General features: G+C 37.0%; 1 protein-coding gene and 1 long non-coding RNA gene across 18 annotated transcripts in view; both read left to right on the forward strand.

Annotated features, from left to right (window-relative positions):
* Positions 1-27,457, forward strand: part of LOC119074357 — a 226,636-nt gene that overhangs the window by 144,271 nt on the left and 54,908 nt on the right. The window lies entirely within an intron of this gene.
* The window catches only part of LOC119074320 (ensconsin), a 29,655-nt gene continuing 4,348 nt past the window's right edge, over positions 2,151-27,457 (forward strand). Inside the window, exons 1-17 of one of the 17 annotated variants that reach the window (XM_037180380.1) lie at positions 2,160-2,330; positions 9,175-9,216; positions 10,916-10,972; positions 13,987-14,172; positions 14,242-14,309; positions 14,376-14,515; positions 14,589-14,716; positions 16,563-16,730; positions 18,997-19,134; positions 20,296-20,670; positions 23,270-23,452; positions 23,520-23,707; positions 23,873-24,212; positions 24,285-24,535; positions 24,594-24,827; positions 24,888-25,222; positions 25,296-25,465. In XM_037180380.1, coding sequence (XP_037036275.1) covers positions 2,261-2,330; positions 9,175-9,216; positions 10,916-10,972; positions 13,987-14,172; positions 14,242-14,309; positions 14,376-14,515; positions 14,589-14,716; positions 16,563-16,730; positions 18,997-19,134; positions 20,296-20,670; positions 23,270-23,452; positions 23,520-23,707; positions 23,873-24,212; positions 24,285-24,535; positions 24,594-24,827; positions 24,888-25,222; positions 25,296-25,465 — 3,073 coding nt within the window. In that variant the 5' untranslated portion in view covers positions 2,160-2,260. Of the gene's footprint in view, positions 2,331-9,174; positions 9,217-10,915; positions 10,973-13,986; positions 14,173-14,237; positions 14,310-14,375; positions 14,516-14,588; positions 14,717-16,562; positions 16,731-18,996; positions 19,135-20,295; positions 20,671-23,269; positions 23,453-23,519; positions 23,708-23,872; positions 24,213-24,284; positions 24,536-24,593; positions 24,828-24,887; positions 25,223-25,295; positions 25,466-27,457 lie in introns of all 17 variants that reach the window. The other 16 variants (XM_037180379.1, XM_037180383.1, XM_037180381.1 and 13 more) reach the window with 16 other exon arrangements.

Consider the following 27,457-nt stretch of genomic DNA (forward strand, 5'->3'; position numbering starts at 1 on the left):
CCATATTCTAACGGTAGTTTGGGTTTCCTTGTTTCTAGCAGAATGTTTTATTCTGTCATGCCAGATACATATACGCGGGTGACACATCACAGTTGTCGATAAAATAGCGAATTTCTTACAAAAATTCACATCCTTTAAAGATTCTCGTTGATTTTTAGCCCCGTACGAAGTACTGGGGGCTTATAAGATTAATATGCCGTTTGTAACACGTCGAATTGGAAGCAGACAGTAAGGGCAAAGCATTTGGTTATGTTCATAGATGACGAATCCGCAATAAAAAAAATGTCCGTCCGTCCGTCCGTCCGTCCGTCCGTCCGTCCGTCCGTCCGTCCGTCCGTCCGTCCGTCCGTCCGTCCGTCCGTCCGTGACCCCTATAACTTGAGTAAAAAGTGTCCGATCTTAAAAATTTTTTTTTTCCCTGATTGGTATGGACAAAAGTAAGGTCAAGTTCGAAAATGGGCATGGTAGGGCCGGCCCTTCCAGGGCTAGGGCCTTATAGGTGTTTTTCAGTCTTTTGACGATATCTACAGAAATACGCACGCAGTAGCTGCTTGTGATATATCAAATGAAAGGTATTGACGAGTAGAACAAAGTTGCTGAACATTGTTTTTGGGTAGGATGCAACGTGGGCTTGCTGGGAGGCTCAAGGGCGTTACTCGGCCCTAAGTGATTCACTATAAATTATCTCATGACATATGACAGATGGAATATTGGTTTCTTCGGCAAAGTCTTAGAGTTTTGAAGTAGAAGACGGCTGTATTCATGAAAATGTCGAAAAGTTGGACATTGGTGTTTCAATTAGGTTTTTAGAATTATCTCATGAAATATGACAGATGGAATATTGGTTTCTTCGGCAAGTCTTAGAGTTTTGAGAGTAAGACGGCTGTATTCATGAAAATGTCGAAAAGTTGGACCTTGGTGTTTCAATCAGGTTTTTGAATTATCTCATGACATATGACAGATGGAATATTGGTTTCTTCGGCAAAGTCTTAGAGTTTTGAGAGTAGAAGACGGCTGTATTCATGAAAATGTCGAAAAGTTGGACATTGGTGTTTCAATCAGGTTTTTAGAATTATCTCATGACATATGACAGATGGAATATTGGTTTCTTCGGCAAAGTCTTAGAGTTTTGAGAGTAGAAGACGGCTGTATTCATGAAAATGTCGAAAAGTTGGACATTGGGTTTTCAATCAGGTTTTTAGAATTATCTCATGACATATGACAGATGGATATTGGTTTTCTCGGCAAAGTCTTAGAGTTTTGAGAGTAGAAGACGGCTGCATTCATGAAAAAGTGCAATATTTGAAATGTGGTTGTGATCAAATTCGGTAAGCATGGGAAGCATAGTTGACTCATTTGTAAGAAACGGCTAGAGTGTTTTTTCCGGTTTAGCATACCGCACGTATAGTGGTGAGCGCAATAGCTGCCCCCACCATATACACTTTACGGTTTGTCAACCTATCAATTGGTTTGTTCCATTTAACTGTAAACCTGAACTTTGACAACACGAACGACGACGATTTCATTCACAGAGATAAACATAACCTAAACGTCAACAAATTTCTTTGCAAGTTTTTCGTTAAAATTTTCGTCGACCTGAAAGTTGAGGTTAAGTTGCCATCAGTGGTTGAAATTTGACATTTCGAAATGGCATTGGAACAAACCTATAGTTGGACACTTTCCATACGTGTCAGAAAGTTTTAGTTTTGACAGATAGTTGCGAACAATTTAAAAGTATAATTAATGGACTTCAGAGCATGATTCTTCGTTGTATCCACCAAGGTTCTGAAAGGAAAGGAAAGGAAAGGAACAGTAAGACGGCCACAAAGGCAGGTGAAACCAAAATTGATAAACGCACTCAGTACAGATTGTGTGTGAAAACAACTTGAAAAAAATGTTTTTTGGGAAAATTCGGAGCTTTGTTTTTGTTACTTTTTTCTTATAAACTTAGTAACCGCTGACGCAATTTGTGTGTCACCGCCTTCAAGATCAATGCAGAGTTGTCTCTCAGAACTTTTATGTCCACACTCAAAAATGATTTTGATTTGCGAATGTTTCCAAACATGTTCCCTTTCTAAGTTACGCAAAAAGCGAACGCATCCACCAATATGTCTTTAGTACCTTTAGCACATGAAAGAGACAACACTCTGTGTTATGCATTCGTACCAGAGTAGTCGAGCCAGTCGAGATTGAATATCCATCAGTTTTTGACGATTCCGTCATAGCCACAGTACTAAAAAAAACTTCTACAAAAAGAGTGATGAAAAGTGATGAAAATAATATGGCGAGCCTTGGGGGAGAGGATTTATTAAATACAAGAACGAATTCGGGTAAGAGCATTACAAAACTTAAATCAAAATATTCATTCGAACGACAATACATTGGGCCTGTAATTGTGGAATAATAGAAAAATGCCGCGAATGACGTGTAAAGTTTTTCGTTTTTACACAACCTTGACAGACATACATATCTCCTATGCGTTAAATACCGAGCACAGAAATCCATACGATATATTTTTGTGAAGTCAATTTAATGTTTCAATTCAATTGCAACAATTCGGTCTTTGTTTTCATCGGGAATATGGTTGAAAATAGCTTTTTTTATCGCTTACGATGTGCGAAGACAAAAAGAAAAGAAAAAAAATCCAATGAAACAGAACACATTATGGGACCCAATTAAAATTTGTCTGTTTTGTGACATCGGAGTGTGATGGTTTTTTGTGTGTTTTTTTATAATTACTGGTTTACACACATGTACCATACAATACCATGCACCTGATGTGCAAATAATGATGTCATGATTGATTCATTTACATTTTATGGATGGCCTATGGACACCAATTTTATTCGATCTAATTTTCACTGTCTCTCCGTTGAACTGTCACCCATTGTAGAACTCATTGATAAATATTTTCCTCGTTCTTATCTTATCGAATTTGTGTATTAATTAGAAATGTTTTGTTAGTGACATAATCACTTAAAAAAAAACGAATTAACACAAAGAGTTATCGGTGGTTTTTTAGAATTTCTCTCATTCTATATAGTTCGCCAAACGGTGTGTGTACGAAAACGTTAATTCAACTAGATGTGCATTTTTAAGATGATGATTACAATCCGTGTAAAACTGATCCGAATGAGATTGCGTGAAAAACGATTTGTGAACTTAAATTTCATTAAACGTTAAACATCTAGAGCTCTTGAGCTGAGAGTTGTAAAATGGATTTTTTTTTTATATTTTTTGTTTGAGTCATAACTGTTTTGTGTTACAAACCATAAAAAAGTGCTAATTGCACAATGTAAATAGAAACTCGAAAGCAATTGACAAACACAAAAAAATTGCCTCGTTAAGTATTTTGTGCTACAACAAGCAAACGCATCATCGTTTCACCTTTTACCCGCCGGTATAACAATTTTACGTTGAAAATTGATCCCACGAAAAAACCCACAATACCAAATCGATCTAAACAGATGGTCTGAGCGACCAAGGTTCGCAACAGGTTAAATTCAGGCCATGTCACACGAACTCGATTACTATTAACTTGGCAATAGTACTGAGGTAGTATGATTTCTAGCAAGGGTCAGTGACTTTCAATATGTGTATGTGTTTACGTGTTGCAACAGGAAATGATAAATCTCTAGCTGACCTGTTGAGAGCTTAAAACTCAAATATGCTGTGACAGAGATCTACTTTCATCGACTTTACACCATACGTTCTGCAGACAATTTTTATGTTCCAAGTCACTGACCACTCTTTTCTACCGAATCTATCACTTCTGCCTGTTAATACTTAAGTATTGTCAACAAACTGATGCAAAATCTTTTACTTCATTCTTTTTAACGTGCACTTCGATAGATGTATAGTGTGTATAAGAACTCGTCAGTCAGAGCCCATCGGACATTTTTGTCGTTGCTATATCGATATCCCCGTTAAGTGCTAAATATTCGCACTAATTTCGATAAAAATGATCAGTTTTGTGTCTTGAAACCTACTCTCGAAACCCACTGACAACATACCAATCCTCTGTTTCTGTTTGTTACTTGCAACAACAATTTGATTTGTCAATTCATTTTCGTAATCTATTCGGAATTAATACAAACATTTTCTAAGTAATACCGTACGTTTTGATGGTGTGTATGATTCAATTCGGTTGTATGAATTATAAATCGTTTTCGATGAGTGGTTTCGAGTTACTGTTGAATGTCATTACCATTTGGAAATTTACACAGACGAATGTTTCATACGTTCTGATCTGACTGGTCCGGCGAATTGAGTTTTCTATTTAGATTTTAATATCGCCGCCAGACCTTTACCGCATCAGTCTAAAGGGCATGATTTTTCCGAATTTTTCAATTGGTTTCGGGATCTAGTGTTCAAGATTCGACGGGTTTTATTTAGAGATGTTCTAAAACCGCGTTGTTATGATTTCATATTGTGACGTCATCGTTGAAGGTGTTGCCTCTGGAGCTGATTTCTATTGTGCGACAAATGTATTTCCTCGGAACTTCCTCACACGTTTGTGTGAATGACGTCATTTTTGCTGATGGAAATGATTTATTTACACGAGAGATATGAGAATGACGGTCCAAGCGTGGAATCTCCTGAAGTATTTGAATTCCTAAAGTTTCGTGGATTTAAGACTCGGAACTTGGAACTAGCTTAAATTCCGGTCAGAAATTAAGGCTTCAGATGAGAAAACCTTTTCCGCAATGTCACTCCAATATGAAGATGGAATCTATTCTGCCCTGCGACGCATGAAAAAACTTTATGCAAAAGAGATGAACGATTTTGAGAGAGTATTACATATGTTGCACTAAGTTTTTTATGAGTTGTTAGGTAGTCATGGCACTATTTTGACATTAATTTGACTACTCCTTTGTGTAAAACATACCCTAGTTTTTGAGACACATCTCTGTACAGTCATGAGTTATGAGGCCTTTAGGTCTTTAGAGGTCTTTAGAAAATCTAATCTTCAACCGACACAATCAATTATGTCTATGTGTCTGAGGAGTCTATTAATTATGAGCAAAAACTCACTGAACATTGAATCATTGAACTTGATTATCCGTCCCTTACCATACGGCACATCATTTTGTTTGACAAATTTTCAGCACATTTTTCTAAAAATAAAATCTTTCCGTTTTGCCCGAATAATGCCACACATTTTTTTGGTGTTTTTGTACAGTCAATTTATCGGAAATAAATTCTCTATTTTCGAGGCATGGCATTTTCGATTATCTTACAAGTAAAATCTATTGTGACTCATACGAGTGTTTTAGTTTCGTGGCTTTTGTAAAGATTTGTTCATATTACGACCGAACGAATCTTTCCCATCGCATGTGTTTAGGGTAGCAACCACATTATTATACAAATTTCTAACCGAATTCATTTTTATTGATTTGTACCGGGTCAATGAATAACATTCTTTGAAATAACAAGGCGATGTTATGGCTATAACTCTTGAAAATCGTCGGTTCGAAGTAATTTGACAGACAGATGGTACTGTGTCAATGTGTGTCTAAGTTAGGACTAGTAGAGAGTTGTATGATGGAAACTCATATCATTTTGGAGGTGCGGGAAAATAGAAAAAAAAAATAAAAAAAAATTTGCAGTTTGGTTTGCTGTCTCGCCAATAGCTACTGCTTGTGTTTCGTCTCGTCAATACCTTTCATTTGACACATCACACACCATTTTTAAGCAAAAACATCCAGAGATATGCTTGAAAAACTAGTGAAAAACAAGCAAAACAAATCAAAACAAAAACAATGTTCCTTGACTTCAAACGTTCGTCGCTGTTTTGGAACACCTCCAGTGAACGACACCGTTTATACGTTAGAAAGTTAGGTGGCCACAGAACAGTAGATATTAGCGAGAAAGCAAGCCATTTTTCCTGTTTTCCCGCACCACCTTGTATACTAGTGATCCAGCTGGAAATCAGCTGAAGCAAATTTCGGCTGAAATTTGATTGCCGTTTCCCGTAAATCGATAGTTCCTATAATTTTGTTCCATTGATTGCTTAGACGGATATAAATGATAAATTTCGTAATGTCGTGAGTGAATGATGAGTGATGGGTTTCGTATGGACTTTTTTTTGTTATTTTGTCCAGAGATATTTTGAACAGTGTTCGAAGAATATAACTTTCAGACACCGTTTTACACGTCTACGGATTTTGAAATTTCCGAATTTTTTTGGTCCAGGCTTAGCAGTTCAGAATTTGGTGTGACTTCTCTTTATTTTTAGCAGAAGGAATTAAAAGCTGTATATGAATGGGTCCTATAAGACAGTGTGTTTGTGAACCAACACTTGTAAAAGCAGAGATTGATTTATTGCCAGTGAAACATTAAAACTCAATCGTCATTTGTTAGGATGAATAATTGCACAATACGTAATCCTCAAGAGGTGCAATTCCACGGAACTCTTTTCATATCCATTCCCTTTTCGTTATAATTCTGCAGTAATACCTTCGCTTAATGCTGTTAAGCACACAGAGTTTAATTGCTGCGCTCGATTTATTGATTTTGCCTTATCAGCTAAAAACAAAAAAAAAACTTTTCACCTACCAACTGTACATCAAGGGTAGATTACCTGCCGTTCTAATGTCAGTGCTTCTTTGTTGTTGTTGTTGTTGTTGAAAAAAAAGTTTTTTTTTGTTTTTCGTTTTTGCAATATAAAATGAAAATTTAATGTATCTCTGACCTTAATACCGTATTTTCACGGCTTTAATTGTGTAAGGTAGTTCTGATCAAATTAACGAAACAACAAAGTCAACAGTAGTCTAATGCAGTATGGTTCTCAGTTGTTGTTGTTGTTGTGCAAGTATAAACGAAAAATAAACATTCCGTAGATGGATAGACGGCTTATACAACACTCATTTATGTATATATGTACGTATGGTACATTGCTACCTACTCTCTGCTCTGTATATGTGCTGTAAATGTCGATCATATGACAAATTAAACATACACTGCTGATGGGATGATGCAAAACGACACACATAACACATGAGCTAAGAATTTTGGTTACACAAACATTTTGTACTCGATCATTGCTTGAGACGATATAGAGTCATCTGGATCGGACAATAGTTTTATGGTTAGATCAAATTGTGGCGTTCTTTCCATGATGAATAGTGTTTTTTTCTAATTTGACTAGCAATGTAATCGAAGATTTTGTTGTGCTTCAACAACTACATATGACGTGGAAAACTCGTGCCCCGTTCATATGTTTATCAGGGCTTTCTTCTTAAATCTGTTCATTAAATCGAATTCGAGACATTTGACGAAATTTAACGAACTTTTAGAAATTTAACAAAATATTGACAAATTTAACGAATCCAAGGGTTTGACAGTATTTATGCTATTATCATATGTTTTTGTCGAAGTGTCTAGGGAGTTATCGAATCTGTGAAAAGCGAAATTTTGACAAATTTAATGGAACTTATCGAAATTAAAGGAATCTTTGATATTTAGCGAAATTTTGACAAATTTAATGAAACTTATCTAAATCTAACGAATCTTTGAAATTTAGCGAAATTTTGACAAATTTAATAAAAACTTATCGAAATTCAACGAATCTTTGAAATTTAGCGAAATTTTGACAAATTTAATGAAACTTTTCGAAATCTAACGAATCTTTGAAATTTAACGAAATTCTGACAAATTTAATAAAAACTTATCGAAATTTTAGAAATTTAACAAAATATTGACAAATTTAACGAATACAAAGGTTTGACAGTATTCATGCTATTCTCACATGTTTTTGTCGAAGTGTCTAGGGGGTTATGAAATCTGTGAAAAGCGAAATTTAAACAAATTTAATGAAACTTATCGAAATTTAACGAATCTTTGAAATTTAGCGAAATTTTGACAAATTTAATGAAACTTATCGAAATCTAACGAATCTTTGAAATTTATCGAAATTTTGACAAATTTAATGAAACTTATCGAAATTTAACGAATCTTTGAAATTTAGCGAAATTGTGACAAATTTAATAAAAACTTATCGAAATTTAACGAATCTTTGAAATTTAGCGAAATTCTGACAAATTTAATAAAAACTTATCGAAATTTTAGAAATTTAACAAAATATTGACAAATTTAACGAATACAAAGGTTTGACAGTATTCATGCTATTATCATATGTTTTTGTCGAAGTGTCTAGGGAGTTATCGAATCTGTGAAAAGCGAAATTTTGACAAATTTAATGAAAACTTATCGAAATTTAAGGAATCTCTGAAATTTAACGAAATTTTGTCAAATTTAATGAAACTTATCGAAATCTAACGAATCTTCGAAATTTAGCGAAATTTTGACAAATTTAATGAAAACTTATCGAAATTTTATAAAATTTAACAAAATATTGACAAATTTAACGAATACAAAGGTTTAACAGTATTCATGCTATTCTCATATGTTTTTGTCGAAGTGTCTAGGGGGTTATCGAATCTGTGAAAAGCGAAATTTTGACAAATTTAATGAAACTTATCGAAATCTAACTAATCTTTGAAAGAATCATAAAACGTACTGACATATTTCTGGCCAAGACATTATTTAAATCGATTTTTCACCATGACCACAACCAGATCTACATTTTACTTTATTTAACCAAAAATGAAGCCATGAATCATGGTGAAAAATCTAAATGAAAAATTTGAAGAATGTCTTGGCCAGAAATATGTCAGTAAGTTTTATGATTCTTTAACGAAATTTTGACAGATTTTACGAAGCCAAATTTGAAAAATTTACCGAAATTCGCACAAACGAGTAATTTTGGGGCAGATATTGTTTTATTAGGTTAAAAGTTCACCAACACTTAGATATGAAGACCTTAGGGACCTTAGAGACTATACAAGGAAAATCATCTACTCATTCTCAATGAGTCAGTTAAGAAACCATAAAAGTAAACAATTTTTTAGTTTTAAACACAACGCGCATGCCGTATACGAAAGGTTCAACCAAGACTAATCGTACTACAACATTCACTATAATCTCTGGCCCATAAAAATAAGCTGCCTTGGTAAAAGCCAAATGTTTGATTTATGTTAATTTCGGTGTTCCTTTCATTTAACTGATAAGATAAGCAATCAAATTACAGCCGAATAAAATTAGCATAGACTTTCCATTGAGCAAACAAAACGAAATCACAACATTAACGAAATTTGTTTTGTCCATTTTCAGCCGATAATGAATCAACCACAAAACAGGACGATATCAGAAAACGTAAGTTGTCCGACAATACATTTTATCTGCGAAGTTTTCTGCCAGACAACGCATAAAAAACTTAGGGCAAAAGAGATACCAGATTTTGTGAGAGTAAACGTATGAAATTCTCTCACTATATCGTGTATGAGTTGCAGGACTGATTATAACAATGAAGTGCACTTTGCGGAATGAATTGGTCGAACTATTTAATTAGCTGAAGCTAGAATGAATCACATGTGAATGCGACTCGACCATTTTCCTCAGTCAAAAGATATCTTATTACTGAGGTTATTGTTCACTTACCATTAGTATTTCAATCCGTTGTGTTTATGATACACAGCTGAATGTTCGGAGGTAATCTTTAACTGTCAATAGTTACAGTGATGAACTCTCGAAATAACCGTCTTTTTCTAAATTTCTTATTTCTCTTACCTCTCTTATTTCTCTATATATTCGTAATGGAGAAATGAGAGAAGTTGGAGAAAAGACGAGAGTTTATCTTTTGTCTTATTTTTCGGAAAAGTTTTTTTTATGCCAATTACGGCAGTACTATGCCTACACACAACGACGTATGCGAAATTATTCGCCACAACAATACCAAATACAACATTCGACCGTTGCTTCCAAAATACTTGCAAAGTCGACCGCTGAAAAAAAAAATTCCAAAACATGACAGAAAACGTATGAGCCAAATGTCAAATATTTTGTAAGCGTAAAGTATGGTTTCCACTCAACAAAAAGTACTCCGTGAGAGAGCAAGCTGTCAAGTAAACAAAGCAAAAATTGAAAAAATACTTTTTTGGTAAGTGAAAATCAAGCCTGAAGGTGGCCCATTTTCATTCCGTTTTGCCTCCATGTATATGACAGTTGACATTTCAGACAATAAGGCATATTGTTTGAAATGACAACTGTCACGTACACGGAGGCAAAACGGAATGAATATACAGACAGAACGTAGGAAACACGGTTGACTCTGAGGCCACCTTACATCGAGCTAGCAAAATATTTGTCAATCTTTTGTATAGGTCCATTTTGCAACTAATTTGCTTCAACTGTGTACTAACCTGTAAAGTCCGATGAACTGTCAATTTTTCATAAATGCATCAAATTCATTATGTAAAGAGTTGTTTTATTGGAAAGTCACTGGAGAGATACGTTGCCAAAATTGAAAAGTTTCAATTTTGCCTATGCGAAATTGACAGGCTCATCTGATCTTACGAATGAAATTTAGAGGTGCCATAACAGAAAAATTTGGCAATTGGTGTTGTTGTGGCGAATACAGTTAGTTTGACTGTTTAACTGTTGAGGTACAGTTAGTTTTGGAGACCTTTGGAGAACTTGGACCTTATTTCGTATATGACTAATGGATGACATCCAAATTAACCTCAAAGTTTTTCGAAAGCTCTTCAAAGCTAAAACACAGTTGCGAAACGCTGTTCTTTTGACTGAACATGACTTATTACCCATTAATTTGGCATTAATTTGTTGTTTTAAGTGTATTTCATTCCGTAAAGTGCTCTCTATATCGCAAAAATGTCAAATTTAATTTGAAAATTCGCGGAAACGGAACTCGTATAATTACGCAATCACGAACATTTAAAAATGACAAAATGTAATATCGCTTGGTCATTCCACTGGCTGATAAGAACCCATCCATCGAATTTATTTATTTATTTTTTTATTTTAATTTTCTTTCACTCAATTTGAGCATTAATAGAATTATCAACAATTCACTGGTTCGCACAAGTCGGCGATGAATCGATTAACGACGAAGGTATATAATTACACACAGTAAAACTGATATAATTACAAGTGAAATATTTTATGGTGTGCAATAATCTCGCTAACCGAACAGCATCAAGATATTAAGACATTGAATATGGATCGTGAAACATTAACGCATGAAGTGTTTACTAGAACAAACTGTGAATCTTTTATAAACGGATAGTCATGTCTTGGGGACAGAGAAGCGTCTCTAGCCCTGGATTCTGTAATGGACTCTTACCGTCTATAAAAGGTTAACAGAGCGAAGAGATGTGGTAAAAATATCTTTTCTATCATTTTAATCCGTCGAAATATTTGCTGTACGACCATCCGGAGGGAGTACTCGGGTCTGGAAAAATAGTAAAACAGGAAACAGTTGTTGGTATAGACACTAGAGATACTATGTGCTGCTAGAGAGTCAGTAGAAATGGAGGCCACTAGGCGATGAATTGTCGATAGATTGAGGATGTGGAGTACATCCCATGCATTGATTACCCACACAACGTCGTTCAAATTATTATTGGATCAATGAATTGGATTTTCGTCCACTACACATACGCTTTTGACGTCCAGTTAGTTGTGAGATTCGTTATCAGTTGTCGCTTGACGAATAAAACGTGTTTGCGATTCCTGGTAACCAGTGACCATTAAACTGTTCTGTAGGGATTTTCCCGAACAATCATTCCCGGATTGATAATCCATCAATAAGTTTTTGAAACACACAGCTAACGCCGACCCGTACGAAACACCTATTCGTATCAAAAGCCTTTAATGTGAAACTCTTTATTTCTCTTACTTCATTCTCTTCTCTACTGAAAAGCTATTCGCCCTTTAAAATCACTTATCCACTCTTTGCCTTGCTATCATATACAAATAAATTGCCAGAGGCAACAAAGACAGCCCCTCACGAAGTCAACTTTCATAAATTCCTATTTAAACAGCTAAATACCGCTATATTTACCTATATTTTACTATAAATAAACATTTCACAGATGAATTTGCTATTATATAGCTCTATATGCCTGTGTATAGCTCAATATATGTGAATATAGTTGAAAATAGATGTCCATAAATGGAATGCCTGAAACATCCCCCACACATAACCAATTACTTCTCTGTTAACAGAAACTCTCTGAGTACCATTTTTCCCAAGATATATCACTTTTAATAAAATCCAATATGGCCACCGGCAGCCATTTTGTTAGGAGACCGGAAATTTTACCGACGCTTTACATTCGTTAATACCTTTCAAACAAAAAAAATCATGAAATTCGGTCAAAATTTACTCGAGATATTGACAAAATACTCCACGTTCACTGTACGGCCGAGTAGCCAGATAAGAGCTCACTTCAAGAGACCTAGCTCACGCTCCGGAGAACATAATTTCATAAACTTTTTTTTCCCTGATTGGTACGGTCAATACCTATCTAATAAAGCTAAAACAGACGAAATATGTTCAAATTTGGCCGACCTACAAGCAAAAACTGCTTGCCGCCCTGTGCCTGTTTCACACCAAGGGGTCTAACTCACGAGTCGGTCATCCGATTTCCAAAAACTTTTTTTTTGTCGATCGGTATTGTAAAAACCTTTTATTTGACGTATCAGTTACAAGTGTAACGTTTGAATGTCCGGAGATATCGTCGAAAAACCGTAAAGCACTTATTGGGGTCCAGCTCGGGAGGGGTCGATCCAAAATCACTCATCTTCGAACTTTGCCTGTCTTTTGACATTACCAAACGGGAAAAAAAAGAATTTTCAAAATCAGATGCGTTTTACTCAAGTTATCGTGCAGACAGACGGACATGGTTTTTTTCGCGGATTCGGCATCTCTGGACAACCACAATAGATTTCCCCTTACTCAGGGAGTCCAATTCGACGTGTTACAAACGTTTGCGTAAACCTATAAGACCCCAGTACTTCCATACGGGTCTAAAAAAGAAATCCTTGTGACAAATTCAATCTGCACTCGCAGTGAATCAGAAGCAAACTTTTATCTTCATGTCAATAATATTATCGTAAGCAAATAAGGACGTATTCGTAAGAGTTACTGCAGTTGGACGGATGACGAATCATCAGTACGAATCCGCTTCCGATGTAATTCAGTCATTGCGATTAGTGTTCTGCGTAGTCTCATTACCAGATGTCTTTGTTTGGTGCATTGGTTGCAATTTAAAAATAAAAATAAATTAAATTGAAAATCCTGCCCGTCTTCATCAAAGAATACGAAGAAAACATTCCAGAACGGGAATCTCTGGACACAAACAATAAGTATTTTGCTTGATTGCATTGGTAAAACATTGTTTCTTTATCGACTAGAACGTTCATCATGACTGGAAATTCGACACACCCTAAATGAGATAGGAAGTTGTTGGTTCTTCATTAAATATCATTTTTGTGCGTTTAGAGAGTGTACTCAAGTATCTGCATATCAGTTCGACCTAATACCAGCTTGAAACTAATGTCATTTTGTTACAATAATCTAAAAGAGGAAAAACGGTTCGTTCTGGCACATTTGTTTCTGGAAGCTTAGACCTTGACAAAGTGTTCAACGGGCCTTTCTAGCATTCCCAAACAATCGTGCTGCAGTACCATAGGTTCCAGACTGTCGCTTTTTGAGCGGCTGGTACAGGCGGTATTTTAGAGAATTTTATTTCTGAAATATTCCGAATAATTCGGAGAAAACTCCGAAAACCGTTCTGAATTGTTTCCGAATTATTCCGAATTGTTCACTATCAAATTCCCCAAAGGAAACCCTAGCTGATATACTCGTGGGCATTCTGTGTATAGTTTTAGCGCATGAAAAGTCTAACCAAGAGTGTTGTTGCCGTCTTAACCATTACATTAAAATTGGTTTGATTTAACAGTAACAATGCAAGAACAATAAGCGCATCCAGAGTATTTTTTAGTTGAACTGCTGCCCAAGCGCATTTTTGATCAGAACTAGTTAAATCGAATGGGACATTGGGCAGCGCTACCGACGAGTAACGATTGCGTTTTGTCTAAAACAAAAATTTCCATTTTTAGCGAAAGAACGGGAGGACAGACTTCGCATCGTTAAAGACAGACAAAATGAAGAACGTCAACGGAAACTAGAAGAGCTAAAGAATCAAGCAATAGCAGCTCAAAAGTATCGTGAACAGAAGGAAGACGAACGAAAACGCCGAATGGAAGAGTTACGACACAAGGAATTGGATCGAAAGCAACAGGTTGGTCTCGGCGAAACATCTGCGAGTCGTTGTGGTTAAAAATGGTTCGTTTTTGTTGAATTATTTTAGGTAGACGAACGGAAGAAGGCAATAATGGACGCTGAGCGAGAGAGACGTGAATACATTCTTCGTAAAAATCAGGTAAGAGATCTGGAACAGAAGAGGGCTGTGCAAGTGAAAATTTACAACTTTCGGTCGTCGTTGTAGGAAAGAGACATGCGTCTGGAAACCAAGAAGCGCCACGAACGTGGTTCGATTGCATTCGCATTCGGCTCATCAACACCACGGCTGCTAGAACCTCTCGATTCCGGAACAGTATCCCCGAGTCAATATTGGGGACATCGCAGGTAGATTCACAATTTCTTTGGCTATTTTGTGATCCTAAATTCAATCGGTGTTCGTTTGTCGTTCCAATTTAAGATCCACTTCCATTTCGAATGTTACATTTAGCGGTGCACCGCTGTCTCGACGAAGTTCAGAACGGGAACTGAGTGATGGTCCCAAGAAACGAGCCACATCGGCTGGCGGCTTAGATCGTCAAGTTGATGGTAAGTGTTTGGGGGAAGAAATTTCGTTTTTTGGTTTCCATTTTCACATTTTAGAACACAATTCACTTAGGTCGTGTGCGTTTTTTTGTTACTTCATTTTTGAACACCCGATTTTGTTTTTTTGAGTGTGAGTCACCACCCCCCACATGGTTGAGTGTTCGAACAAAATTAGAAATTTTTGATCTTTGTTTTATTGTCCCCGAATTCGTGTCATGTGTGGTCTAGAACGGACAGTGAACCAGGTGTCGACGAAATTCGATTAAAAAAACAGTTCGAGAACTGTCTCAATAAGTAAGAAAAGTGCAACAGAACTATCTGACACTGCTTTAGAGTCTAGAGGGACAATTTTTCAAATGGCAGGGAACGCGAGAATTGAAGTTTACTTCCACAGACTTTAAACAGTCCAACGTTCACGGCTCTGTTTATCGTCATTTTGAACTGTGCCTACATATCCTTAAGTCACTCTAAGTCATAGAGGTCATATGCGAATGCTCACGAAAGCTCTTCTAGAACAATTAAGGAAATCACCCCATTTCTGACATTTGGCATGCAATGAATGGAAGACTGGGATGATGAGCTCGAATTTGTTGTTCAAAGGTGCAGAGTCTGATTCATACGCCGGGAAACACAATAGTTATTTACATGACAAGGGATAAAAAGATGGAAAGTCGATTTTTCGTTGTGTAGTTTGATCCGAGGCGAAGCTGAGGTCAACAATCAAACGAAAACTTGACTTTTCATCTTTTTATCCCGAGTTTTGCAATGAATTTTACTGCCAACTGCGAGAGTGTATTGGATGAGGGAAAATATTTTCCTCACATTACCAGTGATGTAAAAGTCACTTCCGCTGTATGTGCACCAACACACTCTCGCCTATTATGCGGTGAGTACTTTCCTCGTGCTGCTCATTCGGTATACGTACACACCTTGTGTGTTTTGATCCATGTTACCGATGGTACATTCTGTGATTTCCCAAATAAATTCTCTTGCTTTCCCCGGTGATGTAATAAGCCACTATCGACCCCAGGGAAATCAAAAGCATTTAAAGTTTGTGAAGGTCATTGAAATTCAACGGTTCATTGCAACAGCATCGGTGCCACAGCACAATTTTGACGAAAAATGATGAATTGAGGGCGCAACGGCATTGCTTTAAGATTTGGTTTTTTACTTGCTTTCATTTCTCTCTTCGTCCAGAGCGTGAACAATTTCTGGAAAATTCTTTGAAAATTTTCTAAAGCAGAAATTCTCATAAATACCACCGTTCCAGAGAACGTGTCGTGGCATGGAAATCTTATTCCCATATCTTACGCATCACCGATGAATTTTCAATTCATCATCTCTTTACTCGCAACTCATGTCTTACTCTACAGTGCATTTCATTGTTGGTTCCATAAAACTAGTAGACACGATACGGTGTTTAAGTAGAGCGAGATGGAAAATCCAATGAAAGTGTAAAACAGGTATGGTCTATTGTCCGCCCGGAGGACATAAAAATTTGATTTTCGTTCTTAAACGCACTCATTTTCATATTATTTTGACATAAAATGTGAGTGCGTTTAAGACGAATTCGCCGATCGACCATATCTGTTCTAGACTTTCATTGGGAAAATCGGGGTCTGCTGTCATCGGTAATACAATAGAATCTGACAGCAGACCCCGAGATGGAACAATAGGTTGCCATTTCGCCATCTCTCTCACTAAAACACTCTATACACGTTACACATATACAAATCAGACAACATGACACATCAAAATGATTACAAATTTTCAATTGAACGTTGATGACGTAACCGAACAAACAACACAACACAAAACGAAAACGAAAATCATAATATTAATTACTCAGGCCAACAACAACAAATGTCCACATCAATGTACGGTATATTCAACTGGGGTCAGACGAATAATTCCCGACTCGAAACGCGCCCGAAGCGATTTTCTCTCGCTTTAGCCGGATCGGAAATAAATATCGACGATCCACCGAATGACGGCGATAGGAAAATGTGTAAAAAGGGTGAGAGGTCTATTAACTGTTGTATTGTGAAGAAAAAATATTTTTTTTTTTGCTTGTTATGAGTAAATCGTCAGTGAAGAACGTGCACACATTCAAATATTAGTATTTTAACTCGCATGTTGTTGTGCTGGAATTTTTTTAATTTTTTATTTTCGGCATCCATTCAGTCCATCTCAGTTTCGATTGGTAAATTCATTGCTAGACCGATAGTCTGCGTGCATAACGGACGACCGACTGGTTGATCTGGTAGTATGATTTTTAAACGATAAGCCGGTCCCAACGAGTTAAGGCCGAACATTTTTCTCAGTGAACTTGCACCGTAGAGAAACCAAATTAGTTCAGTCTCGTGGGGACTATACCTAGCGCTCAAAGACAAAATGCCCCAACAATAGTTATTTGTTTACCCTAGGTGAACACAACGGTTTTAACAACAAAGGCTCCTGAAGTTTCAGCTGAGGTGAGAAAATAACTATCGTCTCGTCTGCGGTGGGAAAGTGCATCTCTTGGATGATTTGTGACCTTCGCTACGCTATCGAACGTTTCTACCCTAGGTTAACAAATAACTATTCCTCTTCGATGAAAACAGTGCGGCATATCGCTAAGTACACAGTCAGTCGTGTAATGATATTTTGACAGAAAGTGTATGGACTTTCTGTCACTTTTTTTCGCTAGTAGTGAAATAATGACAGATAGTCCATGCAGTTTCTGTCAAAAAATCATTACACGACTGACTGTATATGTGTGCACTGAGCTTACGTTACAAACCATAGGGCCTTATGATGAAGTGATATGCACGTGGGCTTACCATCTATTTCTTTCGTATGATGTTCAGTATGTTTTTGATGTTTTGTTTATGAATAGACTGTTCTGATGAAATAGAAAGAAATATTTTGACAGGTACCCCAATACAACTTATAATGGACTGGTCTTCGGTCCTCTCGCTCTCAACGTAACATGTTGAAAGAGAAAGCAATATTTTGACAAGTACCCCAAGACAAGTTATAATTAACTAGTCTTCGGTTCTCTCGCTCTGATCATAACAGTCTATAGGCAAGTATCACGATGGTAGCAGTTCACTTTTTTAGTTAAATATTAGGATCCGATTTCTACTTTTTCAAATTTCATTTTTTCGGTTCATTTTTGCAATTTCTTTCGTTGGTTTTCCAGTTAGCGTCATAGTGGCTGATACTTATAGGGTAGTCTCAGTCTTTATGTCACGTGCTTTAGCAATTTTTACATTTTTTTCTTCTTCTTTTGTTTAATTGATGATGAATGTCATCGGGCTGGGCTATTGAAACGCTCATTGGGTATCGTAGATCAGTGGCTGACAGTGACGGAAGGGGAAGAGTTAGTAGCCTAATCATGGCATATATGTTTTAAGGGAGCCATAGCTAATGCTGCCCAGTCTGTTTTTAAGGGAAAATGCCTTAGGATGATTGATAATTCGTCTAATTTAACTGAAATTTTAACCGACGAGAATGACGACGAAGAACTAACTTTGAAACAAATGACAATGGACAATGCAACAGATCGATAGCTTACATGCATAACACCCTCCAAGACCTATTATTGGTAAATTTGCTTACTGAAGTTTATGGAAATTTACCGTAAATTTACAGAAAGTTAACAAATTTTCGGTAAATTGTCGGTAAATTCGTTGAATAAATTTACCAATACTTGGCCAAATTAGCTTCACATGAGGGTACGGTTTGAGATCTACGTCATATGTCGGATCATTCAACCGACGTTGTACAAAAACCGAATTGATGTTGCCAAATAAAGAACGAAATTTACAAAAAAAATAATTGTTAACCGTCTGTCTGGCGCTCAAGTCTTCAAAGTCAACAGAGCGAGAATACAAAAATGGTTGGCTTAGGTAGTGTAACATCACAAGGCCTATTATTGGTGAATTTTTTGACCGAATTTACTGAAATTTACCAAAGATTATCGAAAATTACTGAAGTTTACCAAAAATTTACCGTGGCATTTTTCGGTAAAATCGGTAAATTTCTGATTTTTTTTGGGTGGTAAATGTCAGTAAATTCGGTAAATGGAGTTACCAATAACAGTACGACATAGGTCTCATACCGTTGACCAACTTTATTACTCTATATCTTTGCTCAGCTTTAACATTTAAAATCAGTTAGCTTAACACTGCGCTACAAATTGTGCTGATGAACTGTATGCGGAACGTTTTTCTTCATTTTTTTATTTTTTTTTAATTTAATTTTTTTTTCGACTGAAAAATTACGGAAACAATTTTTAGATGACTCGACGGATTCGTCACCATTGTCCTATCGAAGTGTACACAGACGAAAGACCGATCTAATGCCTACCGTTCCGAGTCCAAGAGATCCAAGTTTTGGTTCAAAATCGTCCCTTTACCACACCCCACGAACACCAGGTAAAAACAAGAAACAAAACTCGATAAACAAAATATGAAACAATGCGAGAATACGCAACCTCCAGCACAGGCACATTTTGAGTAAAATGAGCGCGGGAGCTTTGACGAGTTTTTTTTTATATTTTTTTTTTTAAATTATTTTTTTGTTTGCTTTCAATGAACGTTGCGCTGCTTTTTTATTTTATGATTTTTTTTGTCTTTTTTTATATTTATATTTGTTTAAGAGATGCCCGCAGAGCTAAATGAATTTTTGAAACAATATCGGTAACTCAACGTAACAAAAATCAACGAAAAAGTACATTTTGAATTTTTACTGGAAGTAGGAAAACACCCTGCTACTGCATCCGAGACAAAACAAAATGTCCTTCCGTTCAATGTGACACACGGTCATGCTATGTGGCTCTAACAGTCATTTGTTCTGTTTCGTCGGAGTATTAACTACTATGGCTTGTCATCTTCAAGTTCAAAACTCGTTCTGACGCAGCAGTATTCGTTGAAATAGTTCCTCATTTTGCGACCTTGTGATTTTGCACTAAAAGTTCTCGCCAACACCACAACTTTTTATGTTTTCGAAAAATTCTGTTTCACAACGCTGGCGAGAAAACAACGATTTTCTCCCCTCCGCTGAAACTTCGGAAGCCATTGTGGTTAAAAACATTGTGTTGGAAAGTTGGAAATTGCATTTTCTCGTGTGAATTGTGGCCCTCATTACGCTGACCTTATTTTCTCCACTCAAATGACGTTTTGTTCGCGCTCTCTTCGATAACAGTTCAGGTGAGAAAATTTCTATGTTCTCATCTCTTGTTCCCCTGGGGGAACGGAAGATTTTTTCTCTCTTTGCGACTGCCACTTTGTTTTGGCTTTAAAAATGATGAGACATATTGAAGCGCTCACCTCGGGTAGAAATAGGAAATTCCAACTCGAGCAAATTGCGACTCTCGCTTCGCTTTGATAACGAACGTAATGAAGATGAAAGTCACTTGCGATCTAATCTTGTTTTTTCATCGTTACCGCCAATGGGAAAAAAATTCAAACAAATTGACATCCGGATTTCGCTCTGCGTGCGTCGCTTACAATTCCAAAATTTAAATTGAAATTTTAAACGTGAAAAACTATACGAAACTACCTCATCCACTCTACAAAATCAATCAAACAAAAAAGGACGTGCTGTGTCAATGACTCGTCTGGACCAGTTAGCTCAGCCGACCCGACGTAATGGTGAACACATTCGTGCTGTTATCGAACGTCAACGACAAAGCGAATCGAATTCGATGACCAATTCGGTTACGTCCATTACATTTTCACAATCTAACAAGAACAACACGCATAGCATGTCGCGCAGTTTGACACACTTAGCTGGCAATAATAATAGCACGACCGGCGGTGCAAAGAGAGCTAGCAGTCGACCGTTGCGTAAAACGAATACATCGAACAGTATGTCTCAGCTTCATGTTATTAAATCGCACCCAACCAGAAATGCTAAATTTGATAAGACACAACAAATGAATGATGCTGGCGCCAATGTTTCGGCAGCAGGTGTGTTCATTTTGCTTTCAATAAGTTTTCGTTTCTAGATTTTGGTTTTCTTCAATGAGACAAGCTAACCCAAATCATTTTGTTTTCCTGGTCATCTATTTAACTTTCGAAATCACACAAAACAAAAGACGTAAAACGAACTGTAGATAACATTGGATAACATCATGGTGTATATATTGTACTGGTGCTCTCTCATTTATCGGTGGTATATACAGCCTTCTTAATGCAAAAAATTTTCCTATTTATTTAGTCCGGAAATGGTTGACTCGATTCAATAAACTTTGACCTGATCTGACTTTACGTGAAACCTGATTATAGTGATCAGGTCTGAGCTGACCTGAATTCCAATCTGTTAGTAATGGAAAATTTAGTTTACCTGTTCAGACTAGTTCAGTAAAACGAGGTTTCCGTCTGATATTTGACTCATAGCCCAGTCACTTTAGATTTTTTTAATTTTTTTCTTTATCTCAAATGAATGGGCATGGAAAACGTTTAATCAAAATTGTTTTTTGTAAAAATGGAAAATCCCAGTGGGAAAAGCGAAAAGCGAGGGAAAATTTAGTTTTCCCTTGATAGCCTGATCAAGTGCTAACATTTCGTGGAAAAACATTTTCTTTTGAACGAAACTAAATGGCAAGTACATTAGGCTCATTATGCCAATGGAATTTCTATTTAAAGTCTAGGTCGAACAATCGCCCCATACCAGATTTTAAAGGCTATTGTCGTCTCATATCCTAACTGTTTTAATCAGAAAAGTTTGAATGGCTGAAATAAGAAAATCAACATTACTTTCAATAATCTCAAGAAATCAGTCCACACTTCTTCTCTGCAAGAAATTCCATTCAAATAACTTTGTCAATTTCAAATCCACCGCGACAATGTTTGTTTCCAAGATCAACCCAATTATTGCGCTCTTATTGTACCAATGGACTTCAGTTACACGAATGGCTGAACTGATGAGACTCTCGTTTATTACTAATTTGATTTATTGAAATTATTTTGCTTTTCTTTTATTTGTTTTAAGTTTTAAGGAAAAGGAATGGTGATTGGGTAACTTAGCTAAGATTGCTGTAGTCCTCTGCTATAGACATCGACGATAAAAATAAGCGTTGCGCTGAATGAGACACTGCTTGCGTTAATCTTTATGATCAGCTTAAATTTACCACGAATATTTTCATCAGAAACTACACATCAAAGATGGTAATGACGCTTGAAAAATCGCTGATGGGAAACGTGCGGGAAATTTTTCTCATCTTTCGAAATTACTTTCCTTCCAACAGTTTTTTTACGACCGGGAAATTTTACGAAAAGTCTGCACCGGGAAGTTTTTGTAGTCTCGGCTCCCGAAAAAAAAACCATTTTCCATCAGCTTGCAAAACTTTCAAGTGTTGCCTACATTTCAGCGTATTGTTCTAATCGCTTTCAAATCGATATTCAATATTATGAAGTCTCTCCAGAGTTGTAGAATTTCTGGTTTTTTCCAATTTTGGTCGATAATTTTGTTTTTATTGCAGAGATCGCGTTGTTGGCAAAGGCATTTTTCAAATTTGTTGTCGTTGTTGTAAATTTTTTTATTTTAATCGCACACTTCACTATACTAATTATTATTTACCAAATACCTTTTCGACCGATAGGTCTGTCTAAAATTGTGGTACACACAAGGGCCTATTATTTGTGAAAATTACCGAAATAGGTAACATTTAACGAAATTTAATAAAAATTTCCAAAATTTAAGAAATTTAACGAAATTTTGCTAAGTTTGTGAAACTTAACGAAATTTCGTGAAACTTAACGAAATTTTTGAAACTCAACGAATTTTGTAAACTTGACGAGGTTTGTTAAACTTAACGAAGTCTGTTAAACTTGTCGAAGTGTGTGAAACTTGACGAAGTTTGTTAAACTTAACAAAGTTTGGTTATACTTCACGAAGTTTTGTGAAACTTAACGAAGTTTACTAAACTAGACGAAGTTTACTAAACTTGACGAAGTTTATAAAACTTGAAGAAGTTTGTGATCTTAACGAAATTTGAGAAATTTAATTAAGTTTTACAAATAATAGGCCCTGTTACCAGTACAAATATCGTTTTATTACCAAATTCAATCAGCCTGTACCAACTTTTTCGGTAGTGGTTAAACCTTCGGTTTACACATTTCGTGATCCATGGGTGCTAGATTGAATTTTGCTTTAATTTTTGTCGCTTACAATATTTTGATACATGGACGTTAACCCTTGGTACTCCAAAGAGTAAACGAGCATAGCAGTCCGTCGTTCGGCCAATGCCATATGGTATTTGTGGTCTTATGAAGGACTCAGATGCAAGTGTTGACAGCACCAGATTTCTATTGTTTCTTTGTCACTTTTAAATGCATGTAAAAGTCAACGTCCATGGAACATTCCAACTAATTTATGTAATACAATTTGATAATCTTTGATCCTCAACCCAATTCCCCATTTAATTTCTTACCAAAATTTTCAGCATTTAGCCTAGAAATAGCTCAGACAAACTAATTTGCTTTTGTAATATGAAACGCAGCTTCGAAACAAGCCAATTTTGACAGAAAAATTGATTTAAAAAAACAATTTCTAACCCACTCGAAGGTTCTCGATCGGGTGATGCAACTCCTGGCAGTGCATCACGTCCAGGCAGTGCTATGTCAACGTCAACGACTGCATCGGGTGTCATTTATCGACGTTCGGTCAATTCAGCTCGCAAACCGAGACCAGCCAGTATCGCTAGTACTGGCATGACAGCCAGTTGTATAGCTGACATCTCCGTTGAATGTAAGTCGGGCATGGGAGATTGAAGTTTCAGGAACATGTTAAACCAAAAACGTTATTCTGTTTACAGCCGATGTTAGCAAACATAAGAAAGACAGACCACCATTACCGAAAGTGTTGAGTACACCAAGACGATCGACAGCCGCAACGCCGCCATCGTCATCATCAATGACAGCATCATCGAGTACATCGACAACAGCTCGATCGACAGATACGTCGAAACGAAACGAAAAGCGAATACCCCCTTCCAGTAAGAAGGTATGTGTCGGTGTTTACATATTTTCGATTATAATCGGGAGGTCGATTTCGAAAGATTCGAATTATCTCCGGGATTTTAGATACGGTCAATTCAACCATTGATTACGATTGGCTGACTCGTTCACACCTCATTGCAGAATTAAAGAAATTAATTTTTTATTCCAGGCCTCGACTCCAAGAGCTACAACTCCCGTACAATCCAGTAAACCATTGGAGGTAGCAGCAAATGTTACCACCGAATCGGTGCCGATTGTACAAACAACAGAAATTCCAACAAAAAAGATTCAGAACGAAGCAATTTCGATTATCGGTAGTGATACGTCAACGGCACAGCCAGTTGTCGTTGCCCAAATCACCGAACAGACAATTGAATCAGAAATGGTTCCAGCCATGGACCAACTAACCCTAGAAACTACAAATAATGATCTGAGCGCTGCAAATAGCCAAGAGCGTGTAAATACAAATGAGATTTTATTACCACAACAGCAAGAAAATGAAATGACAGGTGAGTTCACTCAGTGCTGGCCGTGCAACGCAATTTGACAATCTGTTTTTTTTCTTTCGATTTATTACACAGCCTCAATGATGAAGCGTATCGTCACGGAAGAAGAAGCAAAGGCTGCACTAGCCGAACGGCGTCGTCTTGCCCGCGAAGAAGCCGAAAAGCTTGCAGAATTAGAGCGCCAGCGGAAGGAAGCCGAAGAATTGGCCGAACAACAGCGCATCGCCGAAGAAGAGGAGAACCAAAGACGACTAGAAGAGGAAACATTACGATTGGTGGAAGAGCAGAAAAAGGCCGAGGAATTGCGTCTGTTGCAAGCTATTGAGGTAAGTGTGGTTGCGTCCTATCACTTTCGTTTCACCGATTTGGATCCGATTGTTGTAGGAAGCAAAACTGAAGGAAGAAGAAGAACGAAAACGGAAAGAGTTGGAGGAACATGCTCGAATCGAACGAGAAGAACTCGAACGGAAAGCTCGTGAGGAGGCAGAAAAGCTGAAGATTGAGACGGCCGAAAAGCTGCGAAAAGAGGAAAAGGAACGAGAAGAGCGTCGTAAGCGCGTCGAAGCAATTATGTCGAGAACGCGAAAGGGCGGCAACGCGACAAACACTCCAAATAAGGTGAGGATCTTCATCATTGCTTTCAACGTGTTCTCCAATGTTTGACGTTTGTAATTTCAGGACGGCAGCAACAATGCTGATCAAACGAGTCCATCGAATAGTGATTTAGTTAAGACTGGCACCGATGAACACAATTTTACCAACCAGAACAATGTGAACATGGCCACGTATGAGATGTCGGTTACGAACAAAGAGAACGCTTTGATGAACAGCTTTAGTAATTTAATTGAACATCAGCCGCCACATCCAACGCTAAACATTCAAGAGTTTAATGCGCAGAATGCTAAGACAAATGGCAAGTCAGAGGTGGACGCGACGAACGATGACAATTTAATTATTAAAAGTGCAATATCCAACGGAAACGGTCACACCGACCACAGTTTAGATAATGAATTGTGAGTATGCGAACGGAGTCAGTGGCAAAATGCTCTGCGTATTGTTTTGACTGATGAGTGTAACCTTCTGCAGAGATTCAAAGAAATTTAGTGCTGTTGATAATAAGACGCAAGAGATGATCACCGGGCAGCTGATAGACATCAATATGGATTTTAATGAGAGTTCCACTCCGGTTAATTTCAACAATAACAGTTTGCTGACATCGACCAACCTAGTCACATCGGATAGTCCTGAAAGTAAAGGTAAATTCTCCTAAACCTTCAGTTTTGATCGTATACCAGGCTGTCGAGGCCAAGATGTGAAAATGTTTTTTACCTTGTGGTAAATCAAGACCTTAGACCAATTATACCCAGACTGGTACTTCGTAGGATAAGATGTGGATTTTACACCAATACATGTACGCGTTGACGCTTTTGATAGTTCAATTTGCCCACATAATTAAGACTAAGAGGGCAAACACATCCCAATAAACATTTCGAATTTCATGTTGGGACGACAGAGGACACATTTTACGGAATTTTGTTCGAAATTTCCTCTCTAGGTCAAATTACCGTTAGATCAAGACCTACAGGAATAGGACCTATTTTTGAGAATTTGATTCCTACAAATTCCTAAAAAGTCCTAAAATTCCAAAAAAAAATGCCTAAAAATTCCTAAACTTTCGGTAAGATTCTAAACAAATTCAAAAGAAAAATCTCAAAAATAGGCACAGAGATGTGTTGAATGCTCAGCGCACTAAGTTTCAAATTAACTCAGTTTGAACGCCAGCACTGAATTCTACCTAAACTTTGCAACTAACCAATCTGTGTTCAATCATATAACTAAGTAATCGTGTTGCATTTGGGGATTTTATTTCACTGGAATTTACTTCCAAATGGACTTTCGAAGAATGAGTAGCTCCACGCACTATAAGCTCATCTCAGAGCAAGATCACACGTTTAACCTTTAGAGTGGATCAAGTGGCCACTCCCTCAGCTGAGGCCGTATATTCCCACAATTACTTTCTCAGACTCATGACTCTCGTGACAAGCGCTGACATTGTTTATGGAAACGGTTCCCTTATGGACGGATAGGGGAAAACCATTCCGTTTCCACAAAGTGGTTTCCTCCGGTTAATTTGACCTAGGTGGTGTTTCTTCAGTCCGAGACTACACTTCAAAGTTTAGAAAATTTTCGATGTTATGTAAAAGGCTGTCATGACCAAGATCATCGTAACCGTCGGTTCCGCTCGAAAAATCACGTAAAAAATGCTCGTGCAACACCCTTAAATCGTAAAATTTAAAAAGTAAAAGGAAAGACGATCAGGGGACTCGGGCGGTTGTGGAGTACTTTAAATTTTTAAATCGATGTAGAATCCAGTGGGAGCTGCGGGAAAACAGAAAAATTAGAAAAATGTGCGGTTTTTCTTGCTTCCTCGCCAGTAGCTACTGTTTTATGTACAAACCAGATTTTCTTAAAAATTAAACATTTTGTTTCGTCTCCAATTCAAATTAATGCAGCGTATCTCCAGTATGCTAAATAGTATTTCTAAGGAACTACTTCAGGTAAAAAATAAATCAAAACAAAAACACTGTTCCGAAAGTCTGACTCAAAACTTCTGTTGCTGTTTTAAATCACTTCCCGTAGAGTCGCGACAACGCTTTCACCCTAGAAAGTTAGGTGGGAAAGCAATACAGAGGTAAACAACGTGAAATTCATTTTTTTTTGTCTCAAAACAGTTGGCGTATTTGCCTATGTCCTGTCGGAACAGACATAAACACTGACTGTTTTGAGGCCTAACTTAAAAAAATGAGTTTTACGTTGTTTACCTCTTACTTAAATAAAACTAGATTTTTAGTATGACAAACCTTGCAAAATTCTATTTCAGCAATGTGTACATTGAAATCGGTGTACCTTAGTGGTCTGAATCTACCACCAAAAGTCCCAAAAAATCCCATTTCAATTTTCCGAGAAAATCGATAAAATGTGAAAAAAAAATTTCAAAGTCAACTCATTTCCATCAAAAAACCCGATGAAAGTTAAGTTCTAGAGGTGCTAGAAGTGCCAATCCCTAATACCAAAATCTGGGAACAATCATGTCACTTCCTCAAGTATGCCGAATGCAGCTCAGTTCAATAAGACACGAAAAAGTGATAAAAATTGCTGAAAATTCACCCAGTATACATGAAAAAATACCGCGCCCTTTATTCTACGGCCGAATAGCAGTATTGATACTTACTCTGACGACTCTAGCT

This window comes from Bradysia coprophila, unplaced genomic scaffold, assembly GCF_014529535.1.
Source record: "Bradysia coprophila strain Holo2 unplaced genomic scaffold, BU_Bcop_v1 contig_151, whole genome shotgun sequence".
In the NCBI taxonomy this organism is placed as follows: domain Eukaryota; kingdom Metazoa; phylum Arthropoda; class Insecta; order Diptera; family Sciaridae; genus Bradysia; species Bradysia coprophila.